We start from the raw sequence: 12,500 nt of genomic DNA on the forward strand, positions 1-12,500 counted from the left end.
GTGTGTGTGTGTGTGTGTGTGTGTGTGTGTGTGTGTGTGTGTGTGTGTGTGCCTGTGTGCCTGTGTGTGTGTGACTGTGTGTGTGTGCGCGTTCGTGCGTGTGTGTGTGCGCACGTGCGTGTGTGTGTGTCTGTGTGTCCGCACGTATGCGTGCGCGCGCGCGTGTGTGTGTGCGTTGTCGGGGAGCGTGCACGATAAGCCGTTTCAGCGACGTTTTACTGAATGTTTTACTCAGCGCATTATTTTTGCCGTTTGTTATTCAGGCGCGTGTGGCACGATCGTTCGGACAATTCCCATGGTAATTTAATGAATGTATAAACATTTAATAACGAAACTGCTCGACTGCGTCAGCATGCGAAAGTATCGCCCCGGCCCCGTAAAACTATCCGACTGAGCACGTTACAACGTTCTCTTTTCTTTTCACCCTCTCTCGATCTTAGCTTTCTACTAGATTCACACCCATCCGTCACCGTACCGTATCGTATCTTATTCAGCCAGGCAAGGTAGAGACTAGAAGCACGAAAGCTGGTCTTATTTACTCTCGTGACACAATTGCAAAGCCTTCTCCGAGGCACGTTACGGTCAGACCATGGAGTACCGTAATAATGAGTGGGCTGAACATAATTCAGACAGCAGTCAGTATACGCACTCTCCACTCGCTACAGGCAGACCATAGTTAGCCTTACAGTACTATAGGTGAGTGGATTGAAACTAACATCCTCGTATATATTCACTCTCCACTCGCTACAGTTAGACCATATATATAGTTGGACTGTCAGTACTATAGGTGAGTGGATTGACTATGGTTAACTATGGTTTTCACGTAATACGCTGTCGGTAAACACACGGCGCGAAGATTGGCATATCATAACTACATACGTATTCGGTTCTTGCTATACCATATAACATATTCTGCCCTGTAGAGGAATGAGCAATCCACCCTGTATTCGCACCCCACCTGTATATCATTGATGATCAAATCAAGAGTAAATAATAAGGTAGATACAATCATGTAACCTAACAGAGTAAGTCTGTTGTTTTATTGTATTTAATAATAAGGTAGTATGACACCCCCAGAACATAGGAAAATCTACACTTACTAACCACGCTCTGCCTATTATACCTGTAGATTATATAGCAAACACACACGATGATATATCGCGTACAAGTAAATAAAGATTAAAGTTAATTAAAATAAGCTAATAAAGTTATTAGTCTCGTTTATAGAATCTGTTAGAGAATAAGTAATCTGTTGTTTATTCCCAAACAAATCTATATTAAAGCTGAATTAAAAGCCCCGGATGGCGTGACCCCGGCAAATTCGCCGGTTAAATCTACCATAGTTATGCCCTCGATGTCGCCGTATAGCCACGTATTATCAGAGCGCGGGCGTCACGTTATATAGCTATATTGTGTTTCTCTATAGCCCTGGTTGCCAGGTACCTTTCACACTCTCGGAAAATATGTTATTGTATAGCGAAGTCAGGTACGCGACCGCGCGGCTTGTTTCTAAGCAACCGCTCTCCGATCGAGCATTCCCCAAGGTTTCATTGAATGCGAATCACATTCAGCAATCGATCAATCAGATTCGTGCGCGCGCGTGTGCGTGTGTGTGTGTGTGTGTGTGTGTGTGTGTGTGTGTGTGTGTGTGTGTGTGTGTGTGTGTGTGTGTGTGCGTGCGTGCGTGCGTGTTCGAGAGAGAGAGGCACACGAGAGAGAGACAGAGAGACAGAGAGAGAGAGAGAGAAAGGAAGACAGGAAGAGAGAGAAGCGAGGGACCGCAGAGAAGGAGAGAGCAGACAGACATGCCAGACAGCAGCCAGCCAGACAGGACAGAAGACAGCCAGACAGAGCAAACATACAGACAGACAGACAGACAGATAGACAGACAGACAGACAGACAGACAGACTAGATAAGACAGCAACAGAAGATAGACAGACAGACAGATAGACAGACAGACAGACAGACAGACAGACAGACATAAAAACAACGACAGACAAGAACAGACAGAGAGAGAGATGAGAGAGAGAGAGAGAGAGAAGAGAAAAGCAGGAGAGAGGAGAGAAGACAGACAGACACCGAGAGAGAGAGAAAGAGCAGACAGATAGCCAGAGAGAGAGAGAGAGAGAGAGAAGAGAGAAGAGTGAGAGAGAGAGAGAGCAGAGAGAGAGAGAGAGAGAGAGAGAGGCGAGAGCGAGAGGGCGAAGAGAGAGCGCTAAGGAGAGAGAGCGAGCGCGTGAGCGAGAGAGAGAAAGAGAAGAGAGAGCGAGAGAGAGAGAGAAAGAGAGAGAGAGAGAGAGGAGAGAGAGCGAAAGAGAGAGAGACAGCAGAGAAGAGAGAGTAGGAAGAGAATGCGAGAGAGAGAGAGACAGAGAGACAGATCAATGAAGGCAGGTTGACTCGTTATGGTTAACCCTTTACTCACAACCTCGTTTTCAACTCCTTTTACGAATAGAAAGGGCGTGGTGGCAACCTCGTGGTGCTGCATTCATCATACCGAGGAACGATCGTTAGATGTTACATCTCTCAGATGTGAAATAAAGTATTCAGGGGGTCGTACATCGTCACAGTTCCTTTACTATGAAGAATAATGTCCGATACGAGGTGACGGACGAGGTGTCGCTCTCATGCATTCAGTTCCTTCGATCACGTTAGCTAGAATACCGAGGATATAACAGGGGAAGGGGGGGGGTTGACACTGAAAATATATACGAATTTTAATTGTCACATTTATTCGCTTACCAATTTGATGTGATTTGTTCGTCTGTTTACATACAGCAGATGTTATCCAGTATTTATTCAGTGTGTATTATAATGCTATTTATCGAGTGTCATAAGGAACAGCAAAAATACATGCATTCGAATTTAGCGAAACTACCGCTCTGAACCTATCAACCCACCTCGTGACCAAGCACCTAACAACAATGGTGTCTCATACACACACTGTATTCAGACGACCGAACGTCTCACATGAAATACTCTATAAAAATCTGTAGTAATATATAGTCTTACATATTATCAGGAGTGTATCAAAATCATTTTGATACACTCCTGATATTATAAAGGTGTAATATTACTAATTACATCATCTTGAAATTTACCGAGAACAATGGTGTTGTAAGCTATAAGGCGACAATTGAATAGTAGAAATCTACTGCTAGAATCTGCATGCTGTGAATATCATGAAACTTCACCCTGCCCTAGAGTTTCAACAAATACTGCACGAAAGCGGACATGCTAAGGCAGTAGCTGCTGCTGCTGCTAGCGTCTTGTTAAACCTACAGCAGTAACTGAGGTTACTGAGATTACTGAGGCGGCTGTAGTCAATATCGCTTAGCAATTGCAGAGACACGCAAACGCACACACGCCCACATGAACAAAAACACGTACGTACGAACACGCACACAGTCACACACACAAATGCAACGATTCGAATGCAAGCAAACGCGCTCACGCAAACGCGCTCACGCAAACGCACTCACGCATAAGCGCGCGCACGCAGTGTCAGAATTTCCTAGATCCCTGTCGTAACACCATCTGACATTTACACGGTTATAACCGGCACGTCATCACGTCTAACCACTGCATATATGGATATATTACGAATACGCATTTACATCTTTCCTCCTCGGTTCCCTATTACCCTAACCCTAACCCTAACCCTAACCTTAACTCTAACACTAACCCAAACACAATACCTAATGGGCCTAATACTAACCAGCCTTAGACTAACCAACCTATATCTAACCCCAACTCTACCCCTAACCCTAACACAATCACTAAACCTAACCAGACCTATTCAACCTTTAGTCTACTCATAACCCTAACGCAATCCCTAAACATAACCAACCTGGATCATAACCAGAGCTAACTAATCCCTATCCCTTGTCGTACCTTTACCCTAACCTAACCCTGATACTAATCCTAACGCTTACACTAACCCGAACCTAACCTCATTCCTAACCCACTAAACCTAACCTAACAGATACAAGCAATGGCCCTAACCAGCTGGCCCTAACCATAACTAGACCTATGTATAGCCCTACCATCTACTATACGCTTACCCTACCCTTACTCAACCCCCAACCATAATCCTAATAGTAACAAATCCTATACACTACGTCTATCTCTAATCTAATCCTATTCTTAACAAACTAAACCTTTAACCTATAACCCCATCCCTAACAAATTAAACCTAACTTAACCCCATTCCTAACAAATTAAACCTAACCTAACACTATTCCTAACAAACTAAACCTAACTTAATCTTATTCCTAACAAACTAAACCAAACCTAACTCTATTCCTAACAAACTATCCCTAACCTAACCCTATTCTTAATAAACTATCCCTAACCTAACCCTATTCCTAACATATTAAACCTAACCTAACCCTATTCCTAACAAACTAAACCTAACCTACCCGTATTCCTAACCAATTAAACTTAACCTAACCCCCCTAACTTTAACTCTACCCTCGCCTAATCCTTTGCCATTTATTATGAACTGGAGGTTCTAAAGTAACCAAATAAATATAATTAATTCATAAACAAACAAGCTAATAAATAAATAATTAAACAAATAAACAATTAAATGAATGAATGAGTGATTTTCAGGCCTCGAGTCTAGACTGGACTACCTGAGTGATGACCTAGCAGTCGACGCCATCTACCTGGACTCTCTCTATGATGGGGAGACTAGTTCCAGTCTAAGCGTGGTTGACCACGCGAAGATAGCGCCCATCTACGGACACGTCACCGATTTCGAGCGAATCATCGAGAAAGCCCACGCTAAAGGTGCGCGCCCATGTACCATAGTAGATGTCCCCCCCCCAAAGAAAGCATCCCCCAGATAACGACAGTGATTACGACGTGAATTATTTACGGCGTTAATAATGATGACGACAACAATTAATGATGTTGATAATGACGAAGGATGGACAACGTTATGGATAATGACAAGAGCAACAATGAGCAGTGTTGATAAAGATGATAAAGATGATAATGATGATAAAAACGATGAAAACAACGACAACGATGATGCGACAATAATGACGATGACAGCCCGTTACTCTCAACTATATTATATTATATATATATATCATATATATATAAACTCTAATACCCTGATACAGCTACAGCTACTCTCGATATCTCCCCGCCCTGCCAGGTCTCCGTGTCCTCTTGGACTTCATCCCCACGCACACCAGCTACCGACACGCGTGGTTCCAAGCGGCGCTCGAGCGTGACGCCAAGTACTCCAACTACTACGTGTGGACGGAGCGCGAGGTGCGGGGCGCGGCGGCGGCGCGCGAGTGGCAGACGGACGCGAAGAGAGGCGACCGCTACCACTACACGTTCAACAAGTACCTGCCCGACCTCAACCTGGGCAACGCCAACGTGCAGCAGGAGATGGTGGTAGGTAACCGACGCTGATGCTGATGCCGATGCTGATGCTGATGCTGATTCTGATCCTGACACTGACAATAAGCCTAATTCTGATCCTGACACTGACAATAAGCCTAACTCTGATCCTGAAACTGACAATAACACTGACACTAAAGCTGGGTTCACACTACAGAGTTTGTGTTGGCAATATGGCGAATTGGACCAACTTCCCAACTACACAACCAACAATCGGCAGTGTAAACGCAAAAGTTGCCTGACCAACCGATCGATACCGACTGGTTAGGAGATTAGAACATTCTAATAACGTTCTATTTTTGCCAACTCGGAGTTGCCGAATTGCGAAATTGGTCCAACTCGCCAATTCGTCAACATAAAGTCGGTAGTGTAAACCCAGCTTAATCCTGTCCTTAAACCTGATCCTGATACCGGCGCTGATGCACTGACCTTTAAAGACAGGTAGCATAAACGATGCGATGTGTATGGCACTCAGTTATGCCGCTCTGAACGTATTCCGGAATAAACCGAGTCTCTTATTTCAGGGGATTCTACGCTACTGGTTAGACAAAGGTGTGGATGGGTTTATCGTTCGCAATCCGCGTTATATTCGAGACCTCACAGACCTGGGCATATCAACCACGACGACGGTGAGTCTACACCCAACACTGTCTATAGTAAACCAACGTTATAGACTCACAGCTTAGCCTGGCAGGCAGGGGGCGATGGTAGATAGAGACTCTCTCTTCTCTGGCGACGGCGTTTTCGGTAGATTATGTAGATAGTTGGTATAAAGATTTTTATGGTTGGTCAGCAAGGCAAAACTGCTAATAGAATTAGTTATAAACCAGGGGCCTGTTGTCAGAAACAAAATAAGTTTTAAGAGTTTCTGTAGACCGGACCTCAATACACTGCGTATGAGTAACTTTACCATGTTCTATCGACAGTCGATGACGAAAAGTTAACATTAAGACCAATTTTCTATTTGACAACAGGGCCATGTGCTGTAACTAATTAATTAGCGGTTTGCTTCACTGAAAAATCAAAGAAAATCATGGACTTTACTTCCCCGTAATATAGTCACAAGTTCGTCGAAGATGGCCGAGTATAAATCTATATAGGCGTGTTTCATGAATCGGTTAATTTCAATACAAATATACCACCCACAGCTTCCGCGGTGCACGCACGACGCACCACACCTGCTATGCAACAACCACAACAATAATAACATTAACACTTAACTATTACACGTCACAGCTAGCTATAATAGCCTCCACAATACTACAGACATATGTTACACACGAATGCACGCGCACGCACGCACGCACGCACGCACGCACACACATAATATATACCTTTATGTTCACAATAGCTGGAGTCGCTAATCAACCCCATTTAGGCTTTCGTAGCAGTTCACAACTTTTTACCCGCCCCGGAAGGGCGTACGTTCAGGTTTGTATAGCTGGTGTGTATGTGGAGGAAAGGCGTTTCTGGGTGAAGTCGAGAATAGAGAACGTTGCAGCTTTTGTGTGAAACGTTTGATACAGCTATACACGCGGTAGCACATGCGAACGTAACATAACATAAATCAGCATCTGTAATCATCCCAAAAGCCCTCATTTGAGACCCCTCTCTCAAATAACCTCACCCCCCCCCCCAATAACACCCACCCTCCCACCAACCCGCACACTACAGCTCACTATAACTATGCACGTTGACTGAGTGCTTTGCCCCTCCCTCATCATTACTTAGCTGAGCCACGCCGAATCAGAGTCCCTGAAATTTTGCTACCGCCCCCCCCCGCCTTCCTCTAGCAATTTTCTCTCCAGCTTGCCAACGTGGTTTATCTGTGGTCGCATGAAGCTCATTTTGACATCATCAGTTTCTATGATCAATTGATTTTCTCACCCGGTCGTTATCATGCTGTCACCCAGCAAGCGGCGACAATAGACCAATTAACCACCACTGAAGTTTACTCTCTCGCTAACAGCTATCATACAGCTATCTTCATGTACGCACATGCAGAGGGACCGCAAGCCTCAAAGAGATAGAGGAGTGGGAGTGGGAGTGGGAGGAGTGGGAGTGGGAGTGGGAGAGGGAGAGAGGCGAGAGGGAGAGGGAGAGGGAGAGGGAGAGGAGGAGCGGAGAGGGAGAGGGAGAGGGAGAGGGAGAGGAGAGGGATGAGGGAGAGGGAGAGGGAGAGGAGGGGAGGGAGATGGAGAGGGAGAGGGAGGAGGGAGAGGGAGAAGGAGAGGGAAGAGGGAGAGGGAGAGGGAGAGGGAGAGGGAGAGAACGCAGAGAGCGAAAGAGAGAGAGAGAGGGGAGGATACAGAGAGAGGGAGAGGATACAGAGAGAGAGGGGGATACAAGGAGAGGGAGAGAGAGGGGGGCTACAGAGGGGGGGAGAGAGGGGATACAGGGGAGGGAGAGGGAGGGGATACAGGGAGAAGGAGAGGGAAGGAATACAAGAGAAGAGGACAGACAGAGAGGGGGATACAGAGAGAGTGGGGGAAGGGATACAGGAGAGAGAGAGAGAGAGGGAGAGGAGAGAGTGAGAGTGAGTGAGAGAGAGAGAGAGAGATACAGGGGAGAAGAGAGGGGGAGGGAGAGAAAAAGAGGAGGGAAAAGAGAGAGGGAGAGAGAGGGGGAGGGGGAGAGGAGAGATAGATAGATAGAGAGAGAGAGAGCTGGGATGCTGAGTGGCAACGGGAACGCCCCTGATTTTTAAAATGAGACGTAGTTCTAACCTAATGAATTGCAGACTAGGTTTTGTACGTGAGCTTTCAGTGATGGAATCTGTCTGACAGTTCTCGGTTATTGCAGACCGACACATATCAGCAGACTGCTTACACGCTGGTGAAGTCCTGGGCGAAGATACTGGATGAATACACGAAGAAGACTCCCAGAGAAAGGTGTGTGCAACCACGTAAATACACACATCAAGACCTAATAAAAATCAAGAGTGAATAATAATATATCTATTATTATTCACTTCTGATATACAATGTATAGAGATGTATATTATTAACTCTTTATACGCACGCACGCACACACATGCACGCGCACACACACACGCAAGCACGCACGCACACACACACGCACGCGCACACGCACGCACGCACGCACGCACGCACGCACGCACGCACGCACACATGTATTAAAAGCTAATAATACATTTCTCTACATATCACTACAAGATATGTTGCAGAATAAGCTTTATACTTTTATAGGGCTCATAGCCTAGTACACTGTATCTCTGTGTATATTAATCATATTACCTCTTGATACCCATACATTGCACGCACGCACACACACATGCACACACACACATACGCATGCACGCACGCACGCACACACGCACACACACATGCCCACACACACATGCACACACACACATACGCATGCCACGCACGCACGCACGCACGCACGCACGCACGCACCGCACACACACACACACACACACACACACACACACACACATCAGGGCCGTAGCCTGCGGGGGGCAAGGGGGGCAGCTGCCCCACCTAGATTTTGGAGCAAAATTTAAAAAATAAATTGTTCTACTAAAAGAGAATTGTCGTAGTCAGAATAAAGGCTGTACATGTACTCAAAAGTGCCTCAAGTACCTGCGATCTACATTTTCAAAATTTTCGGTGGGAGGACCCCCAGACCCCCACCTGTTTCTCACCCCCTCCTTGAAATCCTGGATCTGCCACTCCCCCCCTCCCTAGGAATTTTCTCAGCATATGGCCCTGCACATGCACACACACACACATACGCATGCACGCACGCACGCACGCACACACACAAAATAACATTACCTAGACATATCATAGCATTACTTTGTAAATTAAAGGCAACCCTGTGTTAGCGGTTACCTCTATAGAACCGACACCTATCCTTAAAGGACATTCTTAGATTTCTTCATTTCTGTTAATGGCAATTGTACAGTGAAGCCCCAACACAACAAACTCTACAGAACCAACTCTACAGAAGGGCAACCTGTCTATAAAGGACATGTATGGCATTTTCATTGAGTCACACAGTGAAGCCACCTCTATAGAACGACCACCTGTCTATAAAGGGCATTTTTGGCATTTTCCTCTAGTCACACAGTGAAGCCCCCTCTATGGAACGATCAACCCCCCGGCCGGTAAAGGGGGTCACACTGCAGGGTAGAAAATACACGGGAGCGATGAGCGATTCGCTCGTCAAACCTCTGAAATTGCTCCCGTGTGGCTCAAAATAGCTCCCGTAAAATTTTTGACAAGAGCTATTTTTTCCACCGACTTCAAAAAGAGCTCCCGTGAAAAAAAAGTTATTTTTTCCCTGTCACACTGACGTGCATGTGTTCTCTTTGCGCAGAATTCTCATTGTCGAGGGAGGCAACGACACGCAGAAGGACGCCATGTTTCTCCGGGCGTCAGTCAAGGCGTCGGCCGGGGCGTCGGTCGGGGCGTCCGCAGTGCTCTACAAGCAGCTCGTCACCTCGCTCACGTACGACTGCCGCGCCACCTGCATCGTCGACGCCGTCCACCACTGGCAGCGCCACACGGTGGCGGCCGCGGTTCGCGTCGGCTGGCAGGTATACCGGACGGTCGTACCGTACAGTACACGATATCAGTATTATTGTTATTAGTGTTACGTTGTAACGTGTTACGTAATTACGTGGTATATAGTTCGCGCATATCACAAACTAAAGTATTTAGGCTTGGGCCATCTTAACTAGTAGTATATAAATCTTTGTATGGAATTAATACTACTATTATAGAAAACTATACTTAATATTATATATAATAAATATATTATAAGCGCGTGCGTGCGTGTGTGTGTGCGTGCACGTGTTTGTGTGTGTTTACCGCACGGCTTTACCTTACAGCTGAGCGACAGCTCACACGATCGTGCGGCTAAGAAACTCGGCAAGGAATACGCCAATGCTCTCAACATGCTGTTGCTGCTGCTACCTGGTGGCGCGGTTACATACTACGGAGAGGAAATAGCGATGGACGGGGTAAGCATACGCGTGAAGGACACGCCTGTTTACAGCCTCGTAGGGTGCCCACGTTTGTTTCTCAGTTTCGTGATATGAGTAGCAAGAATGAATGAGTATTGTTTTTTGCAGAATTTATTTGCTGATACGGTTAGCAACAACGCCAGTCAGCTATATTATCAGTAGTTTCACTAAACACCTATTATTTATTAGCTATTTATTCGCTCTTGATTTTATCAGTAGTTTCACTAAACGTTTTTTTTCGGAATTCTACATAGCGTAAATCATGGTGTATTCACCATCAATTCAGGCAAAACAATCATCAACCTTACAGAAAAAAGTTCTCTCTATCTCTCTGTCTCTCTGCCTATCTGCTTCTCTGCCTCAGTCTCTTCCTCTCTGTCTCTCTGTCACTCTCTCGCTCTATCACTCTGTCACTCCATCACTCTGTCTCTCTGGCTCTCTCTCTCTCTCTGTCTCTCCATATATATATATATATATCTTCGCTGCATATATATATACAAATTATTTTTTCACATTATAATGAGATAATCATATTTTTCTTAATTAATATTTATCTATTGACGCACTGATATATGGAACTATTTATTTAACGCATCTACGGGGTTTCTTGCGCATCCACAGAGAACGAGAGCGCCCATGCACTGGGAGAACGCACGGCCTGGCGGAGGCTTCACTAACGTGTCCCGCTCGTGGCTGCCGCTTGGTGACCTCAAACGCAACGTCAAGGTCAGTTCACGGTCACGGCTAGCCATACGTCACTGCACACGTAAAACCATAGCGTAAATATGTAAAGCGTGGTGTGTGTGTGGTGTGTGTGTGTGTGTGTGTGTGTGTGTGTGTGTGTGTGTGTGTGCGTGTGTGTGTGCGTGCGTGCTTGCGTACATGCGTGCATGTGTGCGGGTGCATGTGCCTGCACAGGCGTGCATCACTATCAGTGAATTGACTGAAACTAATTAAGTGAGAAGTTCTGTAGGAAATAACTTTACGACATGCTCCCGCTTTGATGTTTATGGGGAAAGCGCAGTGGCATGCACGATAGGGGACTACAACTTATTGCATCTCGTGGCGCACTTTGCAGGAGCAACTGCACGACAAGGAATCACAGATGGGAATCTACAAGCAGTTGTGTGCGCTGCGCAAAGACCCTGCGTTCCACACCGCCAACATAACTGTGGGCCACGTCAAAGACACCTCCCTACTTTACTTCGCCCGCGTGCCAAAAGATGGCGCCAGCTACCTGGTGGTGATCAACCTGGGTGAGACGCGCGCGAGCCTAGATGGGGAGGTGAAGGCGAACGGACCCGTGGTTCTACACACCGGTCAGTTCAAGATCGGACAGAAGCTGAGCACGGCCTCTCTCGCGCTCGATTCCGGACAGGGAGTGGTCATCAGAATGTGAGAGAGTGTAATCTTAGTTCCAAGTCTGCGCCTTACAATAGTAGAGCAACCACATATCCGTGTATTCCCAAGAGTGATGAATGATGAAATTTAAATGAGTAGGCAGGCCTTCGTTAGTTTGAGGGGAATTTAGAATGATCGTGCGTTGTCAGTGTGCATGGTAAGTGTAAACGCAGCATATTAATGTGTCGTGTAGATAGTAATTTATGGGGTGTGATAGATTAGCCGCTATAAGAAGGAAATTACGTCACGGTTAATATATATTTGGCCATAAATACTTTTGCACATTCAGAGACGGACGCACAATACATTTAATGCCACATCAAATTAATTTAAGTTTACATTTATATCATGATGTTTGTAATTTCAAAATACTAATATCTAGAATTGTTGCTTTGGCTCAGATAAATTTACAGAAGAATTTGTTTAGATAAATAAACACTATCAACGAATGGAAATACTAGTGCACGATAGCAATAATAAATGAATGGACCTACCAATAATATGTATATATGTATCAGTAGATGGCATAATGTATTTGATTATAAATGCACTACCAGAGTAAACGTTTTTTTACTACTTTCAACATGTTCTTGCAACATGATATGTTACTACGTTTTTAATTGAATTATTATTAAAAATATTATAATTTTGTTCAATGTTTTTTCGGTCTCCCCACGCCATCTG

General features: G+C 45.4%; 1 protein-coding gene across 1 annotated transcript in view; it reads left to right on the plus strand.

Moving 5' to 3' along the window:
• Positions 1-12,500, plus strand: part of LOC106804948 (neutral and basic amino acid transport protein rBAT-like) — an 18,593-nt gene that overhangs the window by 5,699 nt on the left and 394 nt on the right. The window contains exons 3-11 of the mRNA XM_014806365.1: positions 264-298; positions 4,616-4,795; positions 5,169-5,416; positions 5,947-6,051; positions 8,225-8,313; positions 9,767-9,986; positions 10,281-10,412; positions 11,037-11,141; positions 11,494-12,500. The exon at positions 11,494-12,500 is cut by the window's right edge and continues 394 nt beyond it. Coding sequence (XP_014661851.1) covers positions 264-298; positions 4,616-4,795; positions 5,169-5,416; positions 5,947-6,051; positions 8,225-8,313; positions 9,767-9,986; positions 10,281-10,412; positions 11,037-11,141; positions 11,494-11,814 — 1,435 coding nt within the window. The 3' untranslated portion in view covers positions 11,815-12,500. The remainder of the gene's footprint in view (positions 1-263; positions 299-4,615; positions 4,796-5,168; positions 5,417-5,946; positions 6,052-8,224; positions 8,314-9,766; positions 9,987-10,280; positions 10,413-11,036; positions 11,142-11,493) is intronic.

Source organism: Priapulus caudatus, unplaced genomic scaffold, assembly GCF_000485595.1.
Source record: "Priapulus caudatus unplaced genomic scaffold, Priapulus_caudatus-5.0.1 Scaffold94, whole genome shotgun sequence".
In the NCBI taxonomy this organism is placed as follows: Eukaryota; Metazoa; Priapulida; class Priapulimorpha; order Priapulimorphida; family Priapulidae; genus Priapulus; species Priapulus caudatus.